At 39.1% G+C, this 24,992-nt stretch overlaps 2 protein-coding genes across 3 annotated transcripts in view; one reads left to right on the top strand and one right to left on the bottom strand.

The window, feature by feature from the left end:
* Positions 1-81: 81 nt before the first annotated feature.
* The window catches only part of zhx3a (zinc fingers and homeoboxes 3a), a 41,079-nt gene continuing 16,168 nt past the window's right edge, over positions 82-24,992 (bottom strand). The window contains exons 1-3 of one of the 2 annotated variants that reach the window (XM_058792213.1): positions 11,174-11,444; positions 2,199-5,314; positions 82-1,673 (exon numbers count right to left, since the gene is read on the bottom strand). In XM_058792213.1, the coding sequence (XP_058648196.1) occupies positions 1,640-1,673; positions 2,199-5,152 (2,988 nt within the window). In that variant the 5' untranslated portion in view covers positions 5,153-5,314; positions 11,174-11,444 and the 3' untranslated portion in view covers positions 82-1,639. Of the gene's footprint in view, positions 1,674-2,198; positions 5,315-11,173; positions 11,445-24,992 lie in introns of those variants that run through there. The other variant, XM_058792214.1, reaches the window with a different exon arrangement.
* fam83d (family with sequence similarity 83 member D) lies at positions 13,933-18,158 on the top strand. The gene is made up of 4 exons (XM_058792217.1): positions 13,933-14,538; positions 15,858-16,025; positions 16,124-16,248; positions 16,648-18,158. Exons 1-4 carry the CDS (start codon positions 14,065-14,067, stop codon positions 17,555-17,557), a joined length of 1,677 nt encoding a protein of 558 aa, XP_058648200.1. The 5' UTR covers positions 13,933-14,064; the 3' UTR covers positions 17,558-18,158.

Raw genomic sequence — 24,992 nt, 5'->3', positions numbered from 1 at the left:
TGGGTGAGATTTTTGCAAAAACTTGATGCTTTAAGATGCGTTGTACTCGGTATGGGTTGAAGAACTTCCTGTGTTCCCAGAACCGTGTGAAACGAGCACCGAGTCTTGCTTTGAGAACAGGCCTCAGGAAGAACTCAGAGGGGGAGCGTAAAAAGACCCTGCCTGTTTGTCTTGGAAGAATGGCCTGTATGATGTATTAGCCAAGCTGTAGTCTTAGGCAAGGTTTCATTCCTTTTGAAAAGTGCACCCGGGACCTCTCTGTGACTCTTGCGCTCAGGAAGGTATTCTAATCATTTATTCCCTCAAGATGGTTTTCTTCTCCTGCTCCCTCTTTATTTATGTGACTGTGTTGTCCGTTTGCATGTGCATCATTTTAGCTGCAATTAACGTAAATCCAAGCAAATGTGCATCTGCTGTTGGAAGTTTCTTTAGAATTGCTCTCGGCCAAGTTGTTGTGTCTTTCAATGGCATGAAATGCATTCAAGACGCCAGTTCTTAAATTTGACATTCTCCATTTATTACCAAAAGATTTGTAATGTGTAGAAAGGATAACACTCCAGTGCACTGTGTTCTTTTAGACAGACCTGCACAATGAGAACTGATGGGAAGGTAATACTGTAAGTCCAGATAGTATCTTTATGTGTTAACTTTTAAAAGAGAAACCACATCGGATACAAATGCAAATAATGAGGGATGAAAAGCACCTGTTATTCACTTTGGATGGTCTGAACTTAGCAGCATATAAATGATGCATAATGTGTGTGTGTGTGTGTGTGTATATATATATATATATACTATATATATTTATATATCGTAGCCCAACTCAAACACAGGGAATATCCAGTTAGCAGAGCACTTGATCTGACTGTCTGTGAGAACTGTAATACCCCTCGGATTGTAAGCACACTGTTTTAAAACTTTCTCCACCATAAATTAACATTTCTTTTTTTTCTTTCTTTTTTTTTTAAGCTTTTCACATATAATAGTCTTGTTAATGCTTATAAAAAAAAAAAAACACCTCCGAAGATATAGCAGCAGTTCTGTTGGGATTTCAAATCCCCAATTTATACACACATCAACACAGTTGCTGAAAAGCTTGTTTGTGCAGCCAGTCATAGAAATAGAAAGGTGACGTTTAAGGCAATGTCTGGCCAATTTGTTGTGTGTGCAGACAGACACCACTAAAGCGAGTTATAGTGCATGATTTGTCGCTAACTGCTCAATGTTGTGTGAAAAAATAAGCCATGGAGAACTTATTTGATTTGGACATGAAGGGAAAACGGGTTGGAATATCCCAACGATTATCATAAAACCCAAGGCATTGCAGAAGTGCTGATTATCTGACATATTACAAAGTATCACAATATCTAACTGACATTCCTAACGTCCAGTACACCCTCAATAGTGCAGTTTCAAGCATATACATCATAGTTTCCTACACAGAATTTACCTAAATCAAATCAGACCTACATTTGTAGTGGCTACTCTCTGGATTGGGCCACCTTCTGAAAACTCAAGTCCACTGACCATCACAAATGTGTTACAATCTCATCGGCTGTCATATTGAAAGAAAACAAGAAATGTAATGTTCAGGATGAATATGGGATCCTCGGCCTCTTCGCCTCGCGGAGTGAAGTCCTTAAACTTTCAGAAGCTCTCCTCTCAGACAGTCCCTGTTGGGGAGAAAAAGATGTGTAAGACCAGCCCAAACACAACGAACAGCATCACACCATGAACTCCACAAGAGATCCGAGAGTCCAGCACTTTGCTACACACAATTTTCATCATTTATTCACGTTAAGACACACTTTGAGTAAATCTATAATTCATTAGCTCTGCCTTCACTAACGCCAAAAATAGCCTTTTAAATAAAGCACATAATCATGTGCGTGTGGCAGTGACTAATTCAAAATACTGTATCAAAAATAAGTTGATCAAAAGGCCAAATGTTGTTAATATGCACATAATTTAATTCACGTTTTCCAATTAAACTAATTTTAAAATTTGCGCTACTTTGATTACCTTGAACACTGTTATCTGATGTGACAATCCAAGAGTAGTAGACAGCAGTGGAAGACTCAACAAGTCAGTTGCTAGAAAAACTACAATGCGTCTCTTGGGAAGACGCTTAAAATTAGCTGTTTTTATTTTTCTCAAATAACCTGATCAATGGTCCATCAATGGTCTGCAGCCATTACCTTGATTGACTGTCTTGCGCTTGATGCCCCCTCAAACTCTGGTTGCCCATTGGTTGCTGATGCTCCTCATCTTTTATCTCCCAGTAGTCTTGTTCTCCTGTAGTTGGTTTGTCTAAATCCATCTCAGCCTCCTTTGATTTTTTCTTTATCGGCAGCACAGGAGCTTCAGAGTCTAGACTCTGAAAAATAATTTTCCGCTCCGGGCGTAGATCGTGTTTAACTTGCTCTGTTTCAAGCCCCACAAGGTTATCTGGTTGATGTGGTTCAGTGTTACCTATATCAGATATATGCTCCTCAGCCTCCACCGGTACATGCTGGTAGCTTTCGTGCCATTCTGAAGACTGGTTTTTATGGCTGGAACCACCATCATTGATCAGTTTCTCCAACGGCTTGCTGATTAGCTGCTTGCTGTTGGTCTTGTACAAACTCTCTTCTTTGTTCAACGCTATTACGTTTATCTTCATAGGGCTCACATTCGGCTCTTCATGGTAGTCACTGTTGCTTTCCCATTGGTCCACTTCCTGTATGTATTGTCGTAATAGTGGCATGCCTTGTTTAGCTTTGTTAGTGTTATCGTTTGTGAAGGTATGTAGTGTGTTAATTAGGTTGCTATGCTCGTTCTTGTCAGTCTTGTAAAATGTATTTGTAATTCCGCTGTGCTGTTCAGAAACCCTTCCTTTGTTTTCTTTTTGCACTATGTTTCTGTGCAATCTTTCTCTATCAAAATGTGATTGCTTACAGTCTTTGTCTAAGGCAGGTAAGTGCTTGGGGTCATGTTCCTTGTAGTGGACGGCAGTAAAGTCTGTGGACTGGACCTGAGGTGCTCCCAGCAGGGTTTTTGGAGAATGTTGCTCCTGAGGAGCAGAAAGGGATGGAGAGGAGTGTTGACTTGTTTCCTCCTGAAGACATGAACTTGCTGTAGGGTTAGACTGAAGGGAGCTCTGGGGCATGTTACTAAATGATCCCCCCACAGCAGACTGGGAGTCTGTCAAAGTACGTACATGGTATGGTTGACCTTGGGGTGCAAGAAACTGCTTTTGTTCTGGGAATGAGTTATGGATAAAGCTTTGCTTCAAAGTCACTGGTTGCTCAGGTAATACCTTGCCCTTTCCAAGGGATGGATCCATGAGACTTCCAGGCTGTGGGACCAGGCTATGGGTAAGGGGTGGTATAAATTCTGCAGCTTGTATGTTGCTGCTGCTACAAATGACACTAGTGTCAGCGTTGCTTTTGCTGGTGTGGTCTAAGATGTTTCCCTCCCTTTTAGTGCAAATAGTACTGTGGCTGGTGCTTTTATAAGTGCTTCCGTTGTTATATTTGCTGGTGGTGGCAAAGCTGCTGTTGCTGTTTTCCTTCGCGTTACTGAATGCCTTCTGTTGGCCATAAATGGAAGTTGGACTGATGTTAGATTTGCTGGTGCAATTTGCGTTCCTGTCATTGATATGACAGTCAATTTTCCTGACTATGTTCGTCAGAGTCATAATGCTGCCCTCACTGTAACTGCTGTTTTGACTCTTGGGAACGCCAGGCAAGCAGCTAACGCCAGTCTTGATGGACGAGCTGCAGCCAGTCTCACCTTTTCCAGTGTGTCCATGATTGCTAACACTGCCTCCTCTGCCTACAATGTTGCAGTTCTCAGCTGTCCGACAAGATAATTCATTTCCAGTTTCCTTAGTGATGACAGCATGATGGATTTTTACCTGCGGTGTTTGGACCACTGGGTGCTGCTGCTGCTTAAGGGATGTGGCCTGGGTCACACTAGGCTGGCTGACTATGACCCCTCCTTTCCAACCCATTACACTTCCCTTTGGTATCTGTGGTATATAGTTAGAACTCAAAGAGTTGGCCTGGACAGAAACACAGTGTTGGGAAATGGGGTAATGCATCTGGTTGCGTGATGTTTTCGGTGTGGCTTGGAATACAGTGTTGAACATCTTTCTACGCGTGTCCTCAATCTCCTCAGGAGACCAGCTGATCCCTTGCTTCAGCCTTTGGGCCGTGAACCAGAGCTTGATCTGCTCCTCTGGGAAGCCAGAGACCACCGTCAAGTAACAGAGCTCTGCTTTGGTAGGGTAAGGGAACTTACCAAAAGACGTCTTAAGAAAACTGCTTAAATCCATGGCTGGATCATAGGTGGGGATGCTACTTAGAGGGATCATGACCTTTGGGAGATCAGTGTTCGAATCAGGCGATGACGGATTAGAGTTCCATAGAGGACCACGGTTATGCATCCCTGGTATCCCAAGTGTGTTGGGGATTTTATGGACAGGAGAGGCACTAATTCCACCGATGATATGTGGTGATGTTGTCAGGGGTAAGGTCCTTACTGAAGTGCCATTGGTTACAGTTGCGGGCTTGTCACTGCTAGGCTCAGCCCGGTGTACCTCAACAGTATGGGAGACGACAATTTTTTTGTGCCCCCCTTTGGTCATTTTCATTATGGGTGTCTTGGTAATGGATATTCCGGACTCACTTAAATCCTCTTCTGTAAACAGGGTTTGCTCCACTGTGATAGCCCCATCTCGTTTGGTAACCTGCAAGGATACTCTCTTGTGTGGTGAATGGAGTTCAGGATGTGATTTTGCGTTATGTAAAGCGAGGCCTTCAAACTTCACAGCTGAAACCTTGCAATGCAGGCAGTAGAAGTTTGGTTGAGCATGAAAGTCCATGTGACAGTTGTCCATATGGTGAAGAAACAGGTTCAAGTCTCTGGACTCAAAGCAGCACAGAGGGCAGCTATATGTTCCCCTTTCCCAGCATGAAGTCTTCGGTTCGTTTTTCGAGAGATCATGGAATCGTTGTGTATCCTCTTCTTTTGAAGAGATACTAAGGATGCTGTCTTCGGGTATTGTGGGCAGGAGCTCAGGTAAGCATCCTAGTATGATGTCCTCCCGCATGTGCTTGCTTTTTGATGGAATCATACAGGGAACGGTGGATTTCCTCTTGCTGGCCATAGTATAGGATTGTGCAGATGAGTGAAGAGTTAGAAACAAATACTGGAATTGTATGGAGTTGAGGTGTCATCAGCCAGCCGTGATGAACCAGAAACTGGTGAAATTTTCAGCTATCAGGACTTCCCATTGTAAAAGGGAGTGAAGTAACAACTCCCAGTGAACCTAAGGAGAGAAAAAATGACATTTTGATATAAACCGCCATGATACTAAATAAAAAAATATGAAAGTCAGCATGGGATATGCATTAAAAAACGTTTCTACAAGAGGAACGGTTTATTGAAATGCTCTGACCAACCACTGTTCAATGATTATTATAATCAAACCACTAATATTAAAGTAAAATTCTATTTACCTTTTCCTAGTAGAGCTAAATACAGTTCACTATTAAGAGCAGAAACATTGGTGGTACTGATGCGCTGAAATAAAATCTCTTTTTTATGAGCAACTAAAACAAACAAAATGTGCTTGTAAGAAGTTTTCATTATAAGAGACCAAAATAAACAGATAGCAAGATACAATTTCTTGTTATAAATATACTCCAAAAATGTTTGTTTCCAAAAATGTGATTGTTTATATTCCTACATAGCACATCAAACCCAGTTCTCTGTGATTTCTACATGTTCTCACACACACGCACACACCTTCTAAATCTTTTTCTTTTTGTAGCACTTCTCCACACTCTACACTTCAGTCAGTAAGGGAGCATTTCAGGATAAAGTTCATGCGTGGTTCACATTTTTCCCCCTGTTCTGTTTTTTAAAATATGTAAATATATTGTAATAATTTTTACATCTACCATATGTAGTTCACTTTACACGTTTGAAACATAAAATGTAAGATAAATTAATTAATGCGCGTAAACCTTTAAAAAAAAAAATGGCACTAGCAAAAGATTCGTGAAAGAACATGTTGTCTCCATCTTAAACACTGATAGCAGAGCACATAAATTAGTTCATCTTGTCAGAGCAGTTTCAATATTTCAGCTAAATACTAGCTGGTGAATAAATCTAGTAATTTAATACTTGTTTTTCCATGCATTATGCATCTGCAAAAGATTCTAATTAAACCACCCAAGACTTCTGTTTAGTGTTTAGCTCTAAATTTCCTTGACCTTCTCTTTCATCAGACTACAAATACATTTTGGATAAAAACAATGTGGTGTCCATGTGTATATATTTTTTTCTGTATCGCCAGCTGTCTTAAAAAAAAGAAAAAAGAAAAAAAAAAGAAGGATAAAACCATTCAGAAGTAAAAACACTGCCTAAAATACACAGTGCTCTCAGACATGGCCATGACGTACTCTTTTGCAACTGACTCTTTTATTTCTCATGACGGCTGCCTTCCTGCCAGAAAAATAAATAAATAAAAATAAAACTAGGTCACCAGCATCTTATGCTGTAATCCTGGTTCCCTGCATCCAGACATGGGCATTTACTGTATGTTCAGCCTGCTTACTTAGTCCATGATACTCAGATTTCATCAATGGATGTTAACCCCTGACATGAATCTGGGTTTTATTGAAAATGCGCCAGACATCTCTGAGTAGAAACTAAAAAAAGTTTCTTAATAATATTAACATTGCTCATAAATGTGTGTGTATAAAAGCTTTGGTCCGAATAGAAAAAAAAAAGCTATCTTTGTAATTGAAATGTGTGCAGCAAGTCTTACATGCATGAGTTTTATTTTTGTTACCAAGTTCTAGAGTTCAAGCGGAGTTAAAATCTTGTGGAGTGCGTCTGAATGAATGAGGGCACCTACCATTCTCTCAGATGGTAACACAAATCTGCTTTCCAGATTCTTCTAATATAAACCATAAAATGCTAGTTAACCACAACAGACATGCTAATATCTAGATGACTCCACCACCCAAACTTTGAACCGCTAGGCTGATTAGAACCGGACAAGCAGGAGATGGTTCAAAAATGTTATATAAAAAACAGGTCACTCGTCAAAGAATGGGATGCTTTATCTGGCAACCGAGACGTGCGATTAGACACAGGACAAGAGGTTTCCAGACAGTGAGCTATTGAAAAGGGAACTCAGAAAAGAGAGGCCTCGTGTTTCAGCACCGGGGTGAACCAGTCTCACACAAAACAGTCTATCCTGCTACTGTGTGCCTCAGTACTTTCGTAGCTTTAGCAGAGAAACCGGAGGCCTTTTTATCCCGGCAACCTGTGGAGTCAAGGCATGCAGTAGATTTGGTTGAAAATTAGCACAACAACGCTGACCTACATTTACGTCTTTGAGCAGTTCGAAACTAAAATATTACATCATGTTACGTGTTACACATTTAATAAGGCAGGCTCTGCTTGAACATTTGAGATAGCGATGCACAGTATTAAATGCAGTGTGAGGCCAAAGGCCTGGCAATACGGGCCTTACATAATAAAAGATCCTCTCTCATTATTGATTAAAGGCCGAAGCATCCCAGACTGGACGTCCTTTATTACATGGGACCACGCTGAATAAGCCTGCAAAGATATCAATAGATTCTCAGCATGAAAATCTTTCATAAGGCCGCTGAAATAAAATCAGTTTTTCTGCGCAGCAACAAAATGTGCTCAGGAAAAAATTTCATGATAAGGGGTCTAAAATAAACAGACTGCTATAAACAGTCACATTTTTTGAAGCTGCGAGTATGTTTGTATTCTTACATGCCACATTGTACCCACTTCTCTGTTATTTGATCATATGCTCACACACACACACACTCCACACCCTCCTAAATCCTCTTCTTTTTTGGTGCACTCCTCCACACTTCAGGCAGTGCGGGAGCATTTTAGGATAAAGTTCATCTGTGGTTCACATTTTTCCTCCTGTTCCGCTTTAACAATTATGTAAATATCTTGCATTGACTGTTAATCTGAGTGTCCACCATATGTAGTAAAGTCATTGCTGCGTATATATATCCTAACATCTCTCTTCAAACTCAATGAAAAAACTGACACCAGATAAAGTGTGAAGATTAAATCTCTCAGACTTCTCTGAATTTTTGTGAGCTTCCCTTTCATTAGACTATAAATACATTTCGGATAAAAACAATGTGGTGTCCATGTGTATATATATATTTTTTTCTCCACTGGTCCCAGCTGCCTTTTAAGTAAAGGAGGAAACCATTCAGGAAAAAAATAAAAATTTAAAAATTTAAATAACTGAAATGATGACTTAAAATACACAGTGCTCCCAGACACGATCATGACGTCCTCTTTTATTTCTCAGACTGGATCTGCTTTATTACACGAGGCTGATATGAATAAGCCTATAGGGATACCGGTCGATTTTAACATGACCATCTTTCATAAGCGCTGCGTGAATGAGACTTTTGTTTAACGCCAAGAAGCCATAACAAAGGTCAGTGCACACATGCTATAATAATTATATTTCTATAAATACAAGAAAAAAGGAGGTCAGCATATGAGGTTGTCGTGACCATTTTTCTTCATTTTACACAATGGCGCTCCCATTTACGAGGGAAATATGACACTAAGCCGGAAACCATATGCAGTGCCCTCAATGCTTGCATGCCATTGAAATATTTCCTGAATGTGTGTGCCAGTACGTAAGATGGGCATGTGACTACATGCCATCATTGTACGGCGCTGTTTGCGAGCTATATCAGTGACGGCGTCAAACACGTCCACATTAATTATGTAGAGACCGAAGCGCCGCTGAGGCATCCTACAGTTCACCTTCATTATAGGATGTGACTCATTAGCAAAATGCCACCAACACAGGCGTTTGTACCATCAGCTATTCCTGGGCGGCCCGTGTTTATGTTTAAATCCAGTCAATGAACCTTATGCGAGTACTACAGAAAGCTGGGTGCCATCAGAAGTGCCCGCTTTGCCCCCCTTACCTCGGTGACTGCTGCACGGACTCTTGGGAGGCCAGTCTGCGCTGCCACTCATGTGTTAACATTGCCATAGCAACCCCTCTCCTTTCCCTTTCCTTGCCCACAACACACAGAGGGGACTAAATCCTCTATTCTTCACCAAAAAACACACACTTGGGGGACATTTTTCGCAGCCCTCCAACCCAAAAGAGACAAAACTCCAAATATTTTATTTGACTGTGCTATTTGTTTATGCCAATATACAAATTGCAAACAAATGAGGATCTGTCCCTTTTTCCGCTCTGTAATCATGGCAGATTTTTTTTTTCTTTTTTTTTCATGAAGAGAGCACCCCAGAATTTTACAAAAGGCGCTATTTGCGTTTTTAGAATTACTTCGCCAGTCTTGCGACACAAAAATCTCCCATTAAAAGCATGGAAAAGATTTAGAAATTTGCACGAGAAAGAAAGAAAGTACTTTGCAAATAAGGGAGAAATAATCATTGATGCGATGTGCTGAGTTTGATCACCGGTGCGACACACTCATTAGTTACAAAAAAGAAAGATGGCGGAGCACCATGAATTGTACTGAGTCAAGTGCCAGGTCTCGGCGAATGCCAGGCTCCTCCATACAAAACCGAGCTGGAGCAGCTGAAATACTTGTATGGCCGACACTCCGCCGTTAAGCCAAAAGTTTGTCTCGAAAAGTACTTAAGGTTAATACAGGCTTTTCAGGGAGGTTTTGGGGATATACTCCTATTGTGGAGCTCATTTCTGTCTGTTACTCCATGACATTCATCCACTCTTTAGATTTACAAATTTAATAAGGTAATGTGAGATATCACAGAAGGGCATTTTTGTTATTACATGCACAGTGAGCTTTTCATTATAAATAATTTAATCATTTTGACTGCTTTTATAGCACAGATAGAGGACATAGAGCCTCCGCAATTATAATTCTGCTTAGAAATCCAGTTGGCATTAGGCAGACAATTCTCCTCTCTTAATTCAAGGAATATTACATAAACAGCCAGCTTTTACTGGAAATCAACATACAATAAAGTGCACACGCAAGCGACTTAACATTTAGTCCTTCATTTTGTGCCGTCACGCTGTTCTAATCAGACACAATAATAAAGGGCAAACTGTGCATGTATGTACAAATTGCATTTTCTTTAGTCTGTAGGCACAAATACTTTGGGAAGGTCACGTTCTGAGCGCTTTACTGTCCTACTTGCTCAAATTCAGGATGAAAGGCAATATTTCCTTGCCTTATTACAACACTGCAGACCAGAACACTATTCCCACAAGAGAACAGGCAGACGTTCACCAGAAACACACTGCATGCTAAAGGACCTACAGAAAGCATGCATCCTGACCTTCTAAGGCATTTTACCATGTCATTCTGCCTGCTAACTTTTAAAAAGTAGCGTGCTTTAGCAGAAAGTGATGTTTACTGTACAGAGGCTTGAGGCGGAGAGTTGAGATGAAGCACCCTGGGAGCCTGTGATTCTAAATAATGATTTATAATGTGTGGTATCAGAGCCAGGGTTATGATCTGGAGTTAAATCCGAGTTTGAGTACATTCTGTACCCATTAACAGTTGATAGCGCATACTTGTCTGGATATGCACCAGTTTTAAACTACAGGCACCCCCGAAAGGTTCGGGCTCGTCATCGCAAAGATCACTTTTGGAAATCGATTATGCGCCAATATTTCCGTGCTCCTCGCCGGTGATCAATCCGAGACTCGGGTCCCATTTTGACCCCCGTTTGAAGTAGAAATCTGACGCGTGACGCTCCGGAGTGGACAGACTATAGTAACATCGCATAGGCACGTTGTAGCGTGCGAATAATCAAATTGGAAGCAGACGAGAACATTGAGTAACAAACTGTAACAAACTGGCAAGTTAACCCTTTCGCTTCGTATTGAGGCACTAGTAACCTCCATCCGGCTAGACGTTTCTCGCGAGTTTGAGTGTGGAGCGCGGCGCAATATTTTGGCTATTACCAAAATTTTTAACTAAGCACTCCCATCTACTGTCGCCATTTTATACATAGAGGCGACTTCACGCGCCGCATATGAGTGGAATAACAAGGCACGCTTCTCTCTACTAGAACTACTTTTGAAGACTGTTCGCGTCACCTAAATAAATCGCTTTCACTTCTTTGAAAAGTCAAAGTTCCCTACCTTTTCGTCGGCTCTGGTGACTGCGAATGGAAATCCGTTATTGATACAGAAATAAATAACATTTAGGTTTCGCTCCGCTCCGGGTCTCCGGGGAACAGGAGGGGCCGAGACCTCTCCTCAGATGAACCCTGTGAACTAACGTGAACCCGTCGGGTCACCGCGATAAGGAGCATCTACTGCTTTATGGCACACTGGTTATGTGCCCGGCTGACATGGGCGCTGCTGGAGTGGCGAGAAGGGAAAGAAATGTACGCCAGGCGCTCTCAAATAAGGGCACGTGATTAAAACGCGTCACCCAAACCCAAAATCCTGATCCTACCCCTCTCTGTTCTAGGACGGGCTGAGCAGACACACTGAAGGGAGTGACTCATGCGCAAATGTCTAATATAGCCAGAAATATGGAGCAGCGCTTTCGGTCAGTAGGTCGTATAAGGACGAGGGGGGAAAACAACTATAGTAGACAACCGATCGCGAGCATGTGCCTACTACATATAGCCTAGGCTACTACACACGCATGTTTGAAACCACCGTACGGAACAGGAATAGCTACGAAACGCTGCCCGTAGTGTTACAACAGAGTAAAATAAAATACAATACAATAAAATAAACCACAATAGAATCTCTATAGCCACGCGACAAAACTGGAAATTGTTGCGCAACATGCAATTCAAATTAATAGAATAGAATATAATAGAATATAATAGCACAGAATAGCACAGAATAGAATAGAATAGAATAGAATAGAATAGAATAGAATAGGAACTCCACTGATGCACAACCGTGTGTGGGGAGAATTAATGTGCAACATTCAACAGAATACACATGATCAGAATGGAACAGAATAGAATCTCATTAGCCACACAACCAAATTGAAAATTGGTGTGCAGCATGCTGTACATACTAATACTGGAATAAAATAGAATAGAATATGATCTCCAGTGCTACACAACCAAGGCCAGGGGAAATTAATATGCAACATGCAACAGAATGCAATTATTATTGGTAGGCCTATTATTAATGAGATAGAATTGAATGGATGATGTTGTTGTTGTGGAACATGCAATTAAAAAGGCTACAGATATCATTTTTTTATCTGTATAGTAATATATAACCATTATTATTATCTTTAAAGAATGGGTAGAGAGACTATTTTGCCACAATTAAGTTATTATTCCTGTTGTTATCTTTGGGTAATAATCACCAGAAATATTTATACATTTTATTACTAATGATGATAAATATGCACAGCTGTGCTCAAACGTGTCCTGCCATTGGTTGTGCCATTTTAACCATTAACAGTTTCAGAAACAGTGATCACTTTTTGAGAGGGTCATATAAGGTGAAAGTAAATCTGAGAGTTCCCACAGCCTGCTGTTGAGCTCTCTGAATTGATAACAACCAGTCAACCAGAGTGCAACAAACACCGGCCTGTCTATTATCAACAGGTTGTGTGATACTCAGTCCTTGTAGGTGCGCACATAAAATACGTGTAATGTTTCAAAGTATTTACTTTTCTTTTCTGAGGATGTGGTGGAAGACCTGCTATCCAGGGGCTCCCCCCTCACGCCACAGTGGCAATTACACCTTCAGACGTGCAGCTTTTTTCCTTTTTTTTTTTTTTTTTGACAGTACAGGCAGAGATGAATCTGATTGGATAAAGCCCGAAAACACCTACTGTCCATTACGAGACGGTTGCCATGCGGTTTGGGCTTTTCCTTCATTAAGGCCTCGGCACAAATTTTTCATTTTCTGGTGTAAATACATGATAAACATAGTTTAGCTTTATAAATATTAAACAGAGAAAACTGAGGTTAGTTGTCACAGTAACTATATTTCAGTAATAAGGTTTTGAGTCAAAAGTCCAATGGCATAAACGTGTTTCTCTTGCAGTAATCTTATTTTTTAAACAACTAGTTATAAAATTTTAAAGCAGATTTTTTTTAAATGAATTTTGTCCACCAAACTATAATGTCATTACCCTTTTTTTTTGTTTGTTTTTTGCTGTAGCTATTGAACAATCACCATATAATCAAGACATGGTCAGTGAACTTAACTATAATTGAAAGGCTGAGAATTTAAGATATCTGTTAGGGTGGTTTGCTGTTTTATGTTATCTTTTTCATTACTGCTATTATATTGTTTGCTTGTTGATTCTTTGATTATGTTTCTTTTTTTTTTTTTTACTGATGACAGGCTTAATTTTTTTTTTTTTTTTAAATCTAAGTGTATTTAATAAACTGTATTTTTTCAAGCAGTAATGTTAAAAATGTTGAGTTAATGTTAAGTCAATGCTAATAAAAAAGTCTTTGAAGTTTGTGCCTGTGCATAAAATATGCATAAAATGGTTTATTCGATTACAGAAGAAACGAATGGAGCTAGTATGTTTACTAGCTTTATTCTATTACAAATTACCGATTAAGATTAGTATGTACATTTGTATTACCAGCATTAATATTATAAATAATATGCAAGCACTAACAACGAGTTACGAGTTACTCAAGCAAGAATAGGAGTTTGGAGGAAGGCCTCTTAGACATGCCACCATAATCTTAACTGATTTTATATTGGTGTTTATATGGTGTATTATTACCCGGATTTTATGAGGCCATTTACTTTCACAACACCACCGTGAGTATTTCACATTCAACAACACAGAGGAGAATCATACACGCGCCGCCTTTGTTTGCCTCCGAATTCAAACTCTTAGCCAATAGGCGCAAAGCAGATTATCCAATGGCGTTCTTACTTGGCGGACACGTGACGCAACAACTTGACTGGCAACAACGCACCGACCAATGGCCGTCTGGCGGTGGGCTGGGACCAGGAGACAGGTGTTAGAGAGTGTAGTATTCATCTCAGGAAACGTTAGTGTGATTAATAAACTTTAAGCTATGGCGCTTTCCCAGTGTCTTGAAGATTCCCCGGGCTGGCGGACACCGAGGACAGGCCAGGACCTAAACTTGAAAGAGCTTTACAATGAGAGACACCGACTCGCTGTGGAGGAGCTGGTGGCCGGCGGAGTCGACTCCTTCATGGGATTCCTGCAGAAAGAGAGAATCCCTAACTTTCTCTCCGACGACGAGATCAGGCGCATCTCCCGTGCTGCTGTAGTGCCTAAATCACTCTCTTTGAACGGAGACGAGTCTCATTTGGACCAGTCTGGCACATTGGACTGCTCATCTGTCACGTATTTCCCCGAAGTGTCTGATATTGAGCCTCCAGTTTTAGAGATGGGCTGGCCTGCGTTCACCGCTGGGTCTTTTCGTGGAGTAACACGCGCCGTCGCCTACTTCCAGCCGAGTTATGGAGAGTGCATTTATAGTTGCAAAGAAGCAGCTAGGAGGATGATCAAAAATGCAAAAGAGGTATTTCTCAGACTAAAAGATAAATAAATAAAGTTTCAAAAAATTATAAATAAGTGGACGCGATACTGTTAGTTAATTCATATGCGGTGAACTTCACTCTGCATAACATACTGTTCTAAAGCAGCTTTACAAAGATAGTGCCTCGATGACAAGCTTTAACATTTAATCATTAATATGAACACATCTATTAAGTATAATTTTGTTACTGGTATTCATTCTCAAATTACCAGTATGTAATCCAATAGTGATTATTATCTTTTTAAATTTTACTATTCAATAGATAGTACTTATTCCAAAAGGGATTACTTCATTTCAGTTAGTGACATTGCTACTTGTCATTATCCCAACAGTGACTAGTAACTATTCCATTGTAACCTGTAACATAATTTAATTTATATGTACCATATTTAATTCTGTGTAGATCAAATATTCATTTCCAACTAGTATGTATTCCAGTTGTTGCTGGTACTTGTTTTGCTGCTGGTACTGTAGCTAGTTATATATTCCACTTTTCTAGTTCTTTTTAAACAGATATTTGTTAAGCAGTAGTGTAGCTACTAAAAACGAGTAGCTAATAAATAGCTACTAATGAAATGGAAACAGATGTCGGTGTCTGTTGAATTAATTAATCTTTAAAAAATAAGTAGCAAAAATAGATCAAAATAATTTAGAAGTAATGTTTAAATGTCATTACACCTTCATTTAGCTATTTTTTATTTATTGGCATTAATTAATTTGTTTTCAGATTTCCTAGTTGAAACTTTTAAGAGGATTAAAATTATATCAAAAACCAAGCAACAGCAATGAAAAGAATAACAATGAATTCAAGATTATGATGATTTAAAAATCTCTTCTTTCAGTTGTATTAAAAAATAAATAATCAGCCTTTGGGTATTTTAGGTGATGGAAAGGTACGTGTGTGACTTATTCAAAGTAGCACTCGGGATCTTGAATGTGGAATGGTAAGAATGCACAGAAGCGTCTATCACACTGAACTGTTACCTCTAAGGGGCTGAACCTGGAGGTGCCACAACAGGCTCTTCAGTCCTTCAAATGTTAGGTTATACCTGCAGGCACCCTGGATCTGTTCCAGCTTGCATGTACTTAAAAACCAAACGTAATAAGAAATCATCAAGGTGTGTAGCCAGCGGCTGTGCAGTCATGACATTCATATCAATGAGCTAGAACGTCGAGTTCAGTGATGCTGAAGCTCTAAGATTTTAATTCATTTCCCACCATTATAACCAAACATTACTCAGTTACATAAAGAAATGTTTATTGCTGTTAATTTCTCATTAATCCGAAATTTTTATCCTTAGGTGATTGCCATTGTGACAGACTCCTTGACCGACCTGGATATCTTCCAAGACCTGCTGGAAGCTTGCACACGCCGCAGAGTTCCTGTGTATATTCTTTTAGACCAGTCTTCTGTTCCCTCATTCTTACAGCTGTGTAAAAACCTTCGTGTACAGCTGGATGAACTGCTGGTATGAGTTCTTCATGCTAATATTATTGTTGTTTTATATTTAATAGATTTAGTATTTTTTTAATTGCATTTTTAAAATGTTTTATTTTATTTCTGAAGCAAATGAAAGTACGAAGCATAACGGGTTCTACCTACTACATGAGATCAGGTGCTCGGATCACTGGAAAGGTTCATGAGCGTTTCATGCTGATTGATGGAAACAGAGTGGCCACAGGTTCATATAGGTAATAAAGACCCCTTTTCCACAAGATCCTAAAGGAATAAAAGTGAAAATTGTTGTTGCAAAACTGTATGGTTCTTTATTCTGTGCAACACAAAAGAAGATATTTTGAAAAATGTCTTTCTTTTTTTTTGTTCATACAATGAAAGTCAATGGGGTCCAATATTGTTTTGGCTTTCAAAGTATGGACAACAATTTTTAGTTCAAAATATTTTTCTGTTTTCTATTTTGCATGGGTGTAACCTTTCAGACAAAGTAGATTAATTATATAGAAATTATGTATTTTGTTACATTAAATGAATCGATTTTAACTTTGCAAATGTCAGACAATCGGTGCATAATTGTTATGACTCCAGTTCTATTTATACATTTCCTATTTATTTTGGCACATTTTTATCTACAGGTTTAACTGGACAGATGGCAAACTAAACAGCAGCAACCTTATCGAGTTATCTGGCCAGATAACCGAGAAATTCGATGAAGAGTTCCGCATCCTCTATGCCCAGTCCCTGCCACTGCCAGCGAATACAAGAGCTCCCTCTAGTGCCAGAAGCAGCAGTTTATATGACCATCTTGTCCTCAAACCACCTGGAACGCCTCCCTCCTACTTGGCACGAACAACAAAGCCTCAACCAGAATGTCTGACGAGCACTCCAGCCAGACTTCATACCCCAGAGATCCAACAGATGAATAAAGACACTGAAGATCGAGACAGAAAGAGTAACCCAGTTTCTGATGCTTCCACTCTAGGTGAGGACTGGATCGAGCAAGAACTCCGAGAAGACGCTCTCACCTCGGAAGACCCTCCTCGTTTGCCGGCAATTAATGTTACTACTCAGACTCAGACAGTCGATGTAATGATCTCTCCCCCTGTACCTTCCTGCGACATTTCAACACAAACCACCTGGCAAACAGCAGAAGTGAGCGTGCAAACATGTGCTGACAACAGCAAGCCTAAATCGAAAACCTCGTCCAGCAGCAAGCAGATCAACCTCAATACTTCATCCACTTGCAACCTACAGGAGGTGGACTGTCATCCACCTGTCTGTCTTGCCCCGCAAGAGGTCAACCTGAGGGAATGCTTCCTCAAGATCACCAAAGAGCGACAGCACCACTACAGCTCCATTCGCTCCAAGCTCGACCACATGGTGACACTGCTTTCTCACAAGAGGGAATTAGTGGACTTAACTAACCTGACGCTGAGGCCCGGCCTGCACCGAGGACGCAAGGGTCAGCAGGAGGGCAGGCAGGTTCACAGTACACTTGACAATGTGATTATGGGGACTTGGCCCAGGTCGAGATGTCTGCAGTAACATGAACACAGGAAAACAGCGCCGGTGGTGGTCTATCCAATGTTTTAGTACAGCACTTTTTTTTTCTTTTACAAATCAGAACAAAGCTTGTAGATTAATCAGAAAAATAGTTTGAATGATGTGTATGCAATATAAAAAAAGAGAAATGTGCAAAGATACTGATTTTTTTCTGAACTTGAATTGTACTTCTTGTATTTGATGGGGGAATTATTTGCAGTCTTTATATACTGTAGTTAGATAAACTAAAGTACTTTTTCTTTTTGGTGACATTTTGAAATCCACTTTGTCTGTATTTGGTTGTCTGTTTCTTTCTGTGTTGTTTAAAGTTGTGGAGTTATGAAAATGACTTCCTTTGTAACACTATTACTTTTATATTCATATATTGAAAAAAACCCAAAAAACAATAGTCACTCATGATTATGTGTTTGATGTGCCTTGGATGATGTTAGTGAAAGGAATGAATCAAAATAGTTGTACTAAATTGGAAATGTTTGGTACTTTGACTATGTTTGAGGCATTTGAATATTTATTTCACCAAAGACTAAAAAAAAACAAAAAACAGTTCATTGTTTTATGATTGCCTCATTTTAATAAAACTCGTCATTTGATGAACAGTTTGTTGGAGATTTTTGTGGGGGTGGGGAATGTAACACTCATTTATAAAAGCTCACTTAGTATTAAATTTAGCTTAAATACAGGAATGTAATATTTAAATATATATATTCTTATATAGAGATTTTCCAAATATATACCAGCATTCAACAGTTTGGGGGTCAATAATTACTTCAAAAATGCACCAAAGTGGACAGTGAAGACATTTATGTTACATAAGATTTCTTTTTCAAATATGTTTCTATTTTCAAATATTGCATTAGAAACCTTTAAATTATTATATTTCACAATATTATCATTTTACTGTATTTTGCACTGCACAAGACGCTTCTTTCAAAACCAATGAAAAATCTTGCCAACAACCTTTTTACACACTATAAATGTATATTTTTGAAACATTATATATTTAATGTACAGTATAGTTACGGACTTGCATGCTTATGTTAACAGATTGGTGAGTTCTGGGTTATGTTTTATGATTGTATGTAAATGCTTCCTGATCTGCTCAAGGGCTGCACTAATCATCTGGACATCTCAAAATTAAGGACTGTGTTGCAAATTGTATTTGTTTTATTAACCATTAGGGTGAATTCGGGTAAATCAGGCCATTCATCTCAGTAAAAACTGACCCAATTTCCAAAACTTTAGGGTTAAAAAAGAAAAAAGTATATTAAAGTTAATACATAAAATGAATAAGTAATGTGTAAGATTCTGCACCATATCTAGGTCACTATTCAAATAAGCAAATTCGTGACACAAATCATATGAACTCCTTTGTTTATTAAAAAAAAAAAAAAAATCAGATGTTCTTGATTCCACTGAATCACTCAAGAAAATGTATGTAGACCTACATTTTAAAACTCAACAACCTCATTTAAATCATTGTGCTGTTAATTTGTAATGAAATGTTTAGTCTTAAACGCATTTTCACTAGTGGTTTCGCACATACTTCAGGACCCCACTGTATTTAACTATAATTCAATGGATACTGCATAAAACTGACTCATTGCAAGAATTACTTAGGCAGAATTATCCCCCCCCAAAAAAATCATTTAAAACAGCTGCCCTTATTTTAGGTCAGTAACTGTGTGTTCACAGTGTTCACAGAACGAGGAATTCTGGGAAGTCTGTCCTCATGTCACGCCAGCAATAGTTCTCTGTAAACCACAGAGGGCGCTATTATCTTGCACCTTGCAACTCATGAGACTGATGACTTGGTTAACATTGTCGAAAATATAAACATACATTTAATTGAACAATTTTTATTTGTAATTTTTTTTACAGTGTCACAAAGATTTCTATTTCAAATAAATGCTGTTCTTTTGAATTTTCTATTCATTCAAGAACCCTGAAAAATAACTTTCCACACTTCATACTCAACACAACCATTTTCAACAAATAATAATAATAATCAGAAGTTTCTTGAGTACCAAATCACCATATTAAAATAATTTCTTAGGGATAAAGGATTGGAATAATAATAATTGGAATAAAAAAATTGAGTTTTAATATTACAGAAAAAAATTTAAAATATTAAAATATGAAGCAAGTTTTCAAAAAAATTCTAAATAAAATATCACAATATTGTTTTAACTGTATTTTTAATCAAATTATTGCAGCTTTAGACTCTTCAGTCAAAACTTTTCTTCCAAAAACAAAAAATCGTACTAACCTCAGCCTTTGAACAGTACTTTATATTTATGCTTTTCTCACACTTTCTTTTTTTTTTTTGTTATAGAATCAGTGTCTTATTGATTTCTGGATAATTTTGAAGATTTATGCATACTGCCTCATGGCCTAAGTGTCAAAATACTGCCAAATGACTCTCTTAGTCGTGTGATGTTTGCTGTAAAATCCACATGGGTTGTTTATGTGAATTGTAATTACATTTTAACAGGTAAAAAGTGCCTTTTAAAAATTAATAAATATTACAAAAATATATTCAACCTAAAATTCAGGCAAAGGCGGCCGTAATTAACACTCAAAATAAATTACCATTCAGATGCTGTTTACCATCTTGAATTTTTCTACGTTCAAAAGCCACCCCTGAGCTTTACTATTAATAGCTTGATTAAACAGAACAACAAGTGATTGTTGGCGGTTAATTATTTATCTTGTTTTCATGAGTGTTTTGAGCCACAGCCTCCCCCTCAGGTACAACTCAATGACTGTCCAATGATCACAGCTTTAATCACTCCTCTTGAGTAATGAAACCTGCTTGTGGTTTTTAAAAAGCAGTCGTTGCTACTAAAGATACAGTTCATGTTTAATTTCTCTACCTAAACCCAAACAAGTAGGTCCATAATTCAGTAACTGAACTAATGAGGGGAATCTATAAATTACATTAAAATGGCATTCAAAGTTCCTACTTAATTTAATGGGGTAAGAAAAAATAAACAATTCTAATGTAAAACAAGACCATTTTTCTTTAAACATAAGCCTGCATAATTTTGATACATTTCAGAAAAATAACCAGAAAACAAGACTTAATATCTTATATCTTATTTTGATATATATATATATACACACACACACATACATACATACAGTATGTGTGTGTACTGGTTTTTGTGGTTTAAGGGGACAAAATTTGTATAATAACATGGGTATGACAGAGGTATTACAATTTGAAGGTGGTTTATGAGGACACTGCCTATGTCCCCGTAAAACAAAAGGCTTAAAAAACATACTAAATGGTGTTTTTTTTTTTAATCTAAAAATGCAGACAGTCTCCTGTAAGGGGTAGGTTTAGGTGTAGGGTTGGTGTAGGGCAATAGCACATACAATTTGTACAGTATAAAAACCATTACGCTTATGGAGAGTCCCCGTAAACCACTAAAACAAACGCGTGTGTGTGTGCACGTGCATATATGTATTTAATCAACATTTGAAGTGGATCAAAAAAAGTTAATCAAAATTGTCCTAAGTCAAGAACGCATTTTGGTTTTAGGACAACTTTGACGAAAGGTTTTGATCCACTTCAATGGTTTTGATTCACTTTATACTTGACTAGTATATATATATATACAGTGAGGAAAATAAGTATTTGAACACCCTGCTATTTTGCAAGTTCTCCCACTTAGAAATCATGGAGGGTCTGAAATTGTCATCGAGGTGCATGTCCACTGTGAGAGACATAATCTAAAAAAAAATCCAGAAATCACAATGTATGATTTTTAACTATTTATTTGTATGATACAGCTGCAAATAAGTATTTGAACACCTGTCTATCAGCTAGAATTCTGACCCTCAAAGACCTGTTAGTCTGCCTTTAATTTAGGATAATAAATGGAGTGGAGGTGGACGCACCTGTTTGAGGTCGTTAGCTGCATAAAGACACCTGTCCACCCCATACAATCAGTAAGAATCCAACTACTAACATGGCCAAGACCAAAGAGCTGTCCAAAGACACTAGAGACAAAATTGTACACCTCCACAAGGCTGGAAAGGGCTACGGGAAATTGCCAAGCAGCTTGGTGAAAAAAGGTCCACTGTTGGAGCAATCATTAGAAAATGGAAGAAGCTAAACATGACTGTCAATCTCCCTCGGACTGGGGCTCCATGCAAGATCTCACCTCGTGGGGTCTCAGTGATCCTAAGAAAGGTGAGAAATCAGCCCAGAACTACACGGGAGGAGCTGGTCAATGACCTGAAAAGAGCTGGGACCACCGCTTCCAAGGTTACTGTTGGTAATACACTAAGACGTCATGGTTTGAAATCATGCATGGCACGGAAGGTTCCCCTGCTTAAACCAGCACATGTCCAGGCCCGACTTAAGTTTGCCAATGACCATTTGGATGATCCAGAGGAGTCATGGGAGAAAGTCATGTGGTCAGATGAGACCAAAATAGAACTTTTGGTCATAATTCCACTAAACGTGTTTGGAGGAAGAAGAATGATGAGTACCATCCCAAGAACACCATCCCTACTGTGAAGCATGGGGTGGTAGCATCATGCTTTGGGGTGTTTTTCTGCACATGGGACAGGGCGACTGCACTGTATTAAGGAGAGGATGACCGGGGCCATGTATTGCAGATTTTGGGGAACAACCTCCTTCCCTCAGTTAGAGCATTGAAGATGGGTCGAGGCTGGGTCTTCCAACATGACAATGACCAAGCACACAGCCAGGATAACCAAGGAGTGGCTCTGTAAGAAGCATATCAAGGTTCTGGCGTGGCCTAGCCAGTCTCCAGACCTAAACCCAATAGAGAATCTTTGAGGGAGCTCAAACTCCGTGTTTCTCAGCAACAGGCCAGAAACCTGACTGATCTAGAGGTATTACAATTTGAAGGTGGTTTATGAGGACACTGCCTATGTCCCCGTAAAACAAAAGGCTTAAAAACATACTAAATGGTGTTTTTTTAATCTAAAAATGCAGACAGTCTCCTGTAAGGGGTAGGTTTAGGTGTAGGGTTGGTGTAGGGCAATAGCACATACAATTTGTACAGTATAAAACCATTACGCTTATGGAGAGTCCCGTAAACCACTAAAACAAGCGTGTGTGTGTGCACGTGCATATATGTATTTAATCAACATTTGAAGTGGATCAAAAAGTTAATCAAAATTGTCCTAAGTCAAGAACGCATTTTGGTTTTAGGACAACTTTGACGAAAGGTTTTGATCCACTTCAATGGTTTTGATTCACTTTATACTTGACTAGTATATATATATATACAGTGAGGAAAATAAGTATTTGAACACCCTGCTATTTTGCAAGTTCTCCCACTTAGAAATCATGGAGGGTCTGAAATTGTCATCGAGGTGCATGTCCACTGTGAGAGACATAATCTAAAAAAAAATCCAGAAATCACAATGTATGATTTTTAACTATTTATTTGTATGATACAGCTGCAAATAAGTATTTGAACACCTGTCTATCAGCTAGAATTCTGACCCTCAAAGACCTGTTAGTCTGCCTTTAATTTAGGATAATAAATGGAGTGGAGGTGGACATTTTAGATGCACCTGTTTGAGGTCGTTAGCTGCATAAAGACACCTGTCCACCCCATACAATCAGTAAGAATCCAACTACTAACATGGCCAAGACCAAAGAGCTGTCCAAAGACACTAGAGACAAAATTGTACACCTCCACAAGGCTGGAAAGGGCTACGGGAAATTGCCAAGCAGCTTGGTGAAAAAAGGTCCACTGTTGGAGCAATCATTAGAAAATGGAAGAAGCTAAACATGACTGTCAATCTCCCTCGGACTGGGGCTCCATGCAAGATCTCACCTCGTGGGGTCTCAGTGATCCTAAGAAAGGTGAGAAATCAGCCCAGAACTACACGGGAGGAGCTGGTCAATGACCTGAAAAGAGCTGGGACCACCGCTTCCAAGGTTACTGTTGGTAATACACTAAGGCGTCATGGTTTGAAATCATGCATGGCACGGAAGGTTCCCCTGCTTAAACCAGCACATGTCCAGGCCCGACTTAAGTTTGCCAATGACCATTTGGATGATCCAGAGGAGTCATGGGAGAAAGTCATGTGGTCAGATGAGACCAAAATAGAACTTTTGGTCATAATTCCACTAAACGTGTTTGGAGGAAGAAGAATGATGAGTACCATCCCAAGAACACCATCCCTACTGTGAAGCATGGGGTGGTAGCATCATCTTTGGGGTGTTTTTCTGCACATGGGACAGGGCGACTGCACTGTATTAAGGAGAGGATGACCGGGGCCATGTATTGCAGATTTTGGGGAACAACCTCCTTCCCTCAGTTAGAGCATTGAAGATGGGTCGAGGCTGGGTCTTCCAACATGACAATGACCAAGCACACAGCCAGGATAACCAAGGAGTGGCTCTGTAAGAAGCATATCAAGGTTCTGGCGTGGCCTAGCCAGTCTCCAGACCTAAACCCAATAGAGAATCTTTGGAGGAGCTCAAACTCCGTGTTTCTCAGCAACAGGCCAGAAACCTGACTGATCTAGAGAAGATCTGTGTGGAGGTGGGCCAAAATCCCTCCTGCAGTGTGTGCAAACCTGGTGAAAAACTACAGGAAACGTTTGACCTCTGTAATTGCAAACAAAGGCTACTGTACCAAATATTAACATTGATTTTCTCAGGTGTTCAAATACTTATTTGCAGCTGTATCATACAAATAAATAGTTAAAAATCATACATTGTGATTTCTGGATTTTTTTTAGATTATGTCTCTCACAGTGGACATGCACCTACGATGACAATTTCAGACCCTCCATGATTTCTAAGTGGGAGAACTTGCAAAATAGCAGGGTGTTCAAATACTTATTTTCCTCACTGTATATATATATATATATATATATATATATATATATGTGTGTGTGTGTGTGTGTGTGTGTGTGTGTGTGTGTGTGTGTATGTATGTATGTATGTATGTATGTATGTATATGTATATGTGTGTGTATATATGTATATACACACACACACATAAAAAGAAGATATTTTGAAGAATATTTTCGTCTGTAAAATGAAAGTCTAAACAACACTAAACCCCACTGACTTTTATTGTATGGACCAAAAACAGACATTTTTCAAAAAAACAAAAAACAATTGTGTGTGTTCCAGAAGAAAAATCCATCATACAGGTTTGGAACAGCATGAGGATGAGTAAATGATTTTTGTCTGAACAGTCACTTTAAGATCTCAAAAACTGTATGCTGAGCATGAATGGAAATGCCTACAGAAACAGATGCAAGATTTTTGCTTGGTGGAAAAAACTTTACTCAAGATACTAAGTGTAGAAAGTGTTGTATGCTATTGGCAAGTTGTCTTACCATTTTAAAAGGGAAATGGGACACATTTGGCAATACATGGGTGTATATCCATCCCTAACACAGGTATGTG

Source organism: Onychostoma macrolepis, chromosome 11 (assembly GCF_012432095.1).
Source record: "Onychostoma macrolepis isolate SWU-2019 chromosome 11, ASM1243209v1, whole genome shotgun sequence".
In the NCBI taxonomy this organism is placed as follows: domain Eukaryota; kingdom Metazoa; phylum Chordata; class Actinopteri; order Cypriniformes; family Cyprinidae; genus Onychostoma; species Onychostoma macrolepis.
Note: the sequence above shows the minus strand (reverse complement) of the source record. Positions and strands in the feature narration are given on the sequence as shown.

What these genes read in the sequence shown, in the direction of transcription:
- fam83d (XM_058792217.1), top strand. Translation starts at nt 14,065, where the DNA reads ATGGCGCTTTCCCAGTGTCTTGAAGATTCCCCGGGCTGGCGGACACCG. An exon ending in TGATCAAAAATGCAAAAGAG is followed by an intron (nt 14,539 to 15,857) that starts GTATTTCTCAGA and finishes TTTTATCCTTAG; the next exon opens with GTGATTGCCATTGTGACAGA. An exon ending in GTGGCCACAGGTTCATATAG is followed by an intron (nt 16,249 to 16,647) that starts GTAATAAAGACC and finishes TTTTATCTACAG; the next exon opens with GTTTAACTGGACAGATGGCA.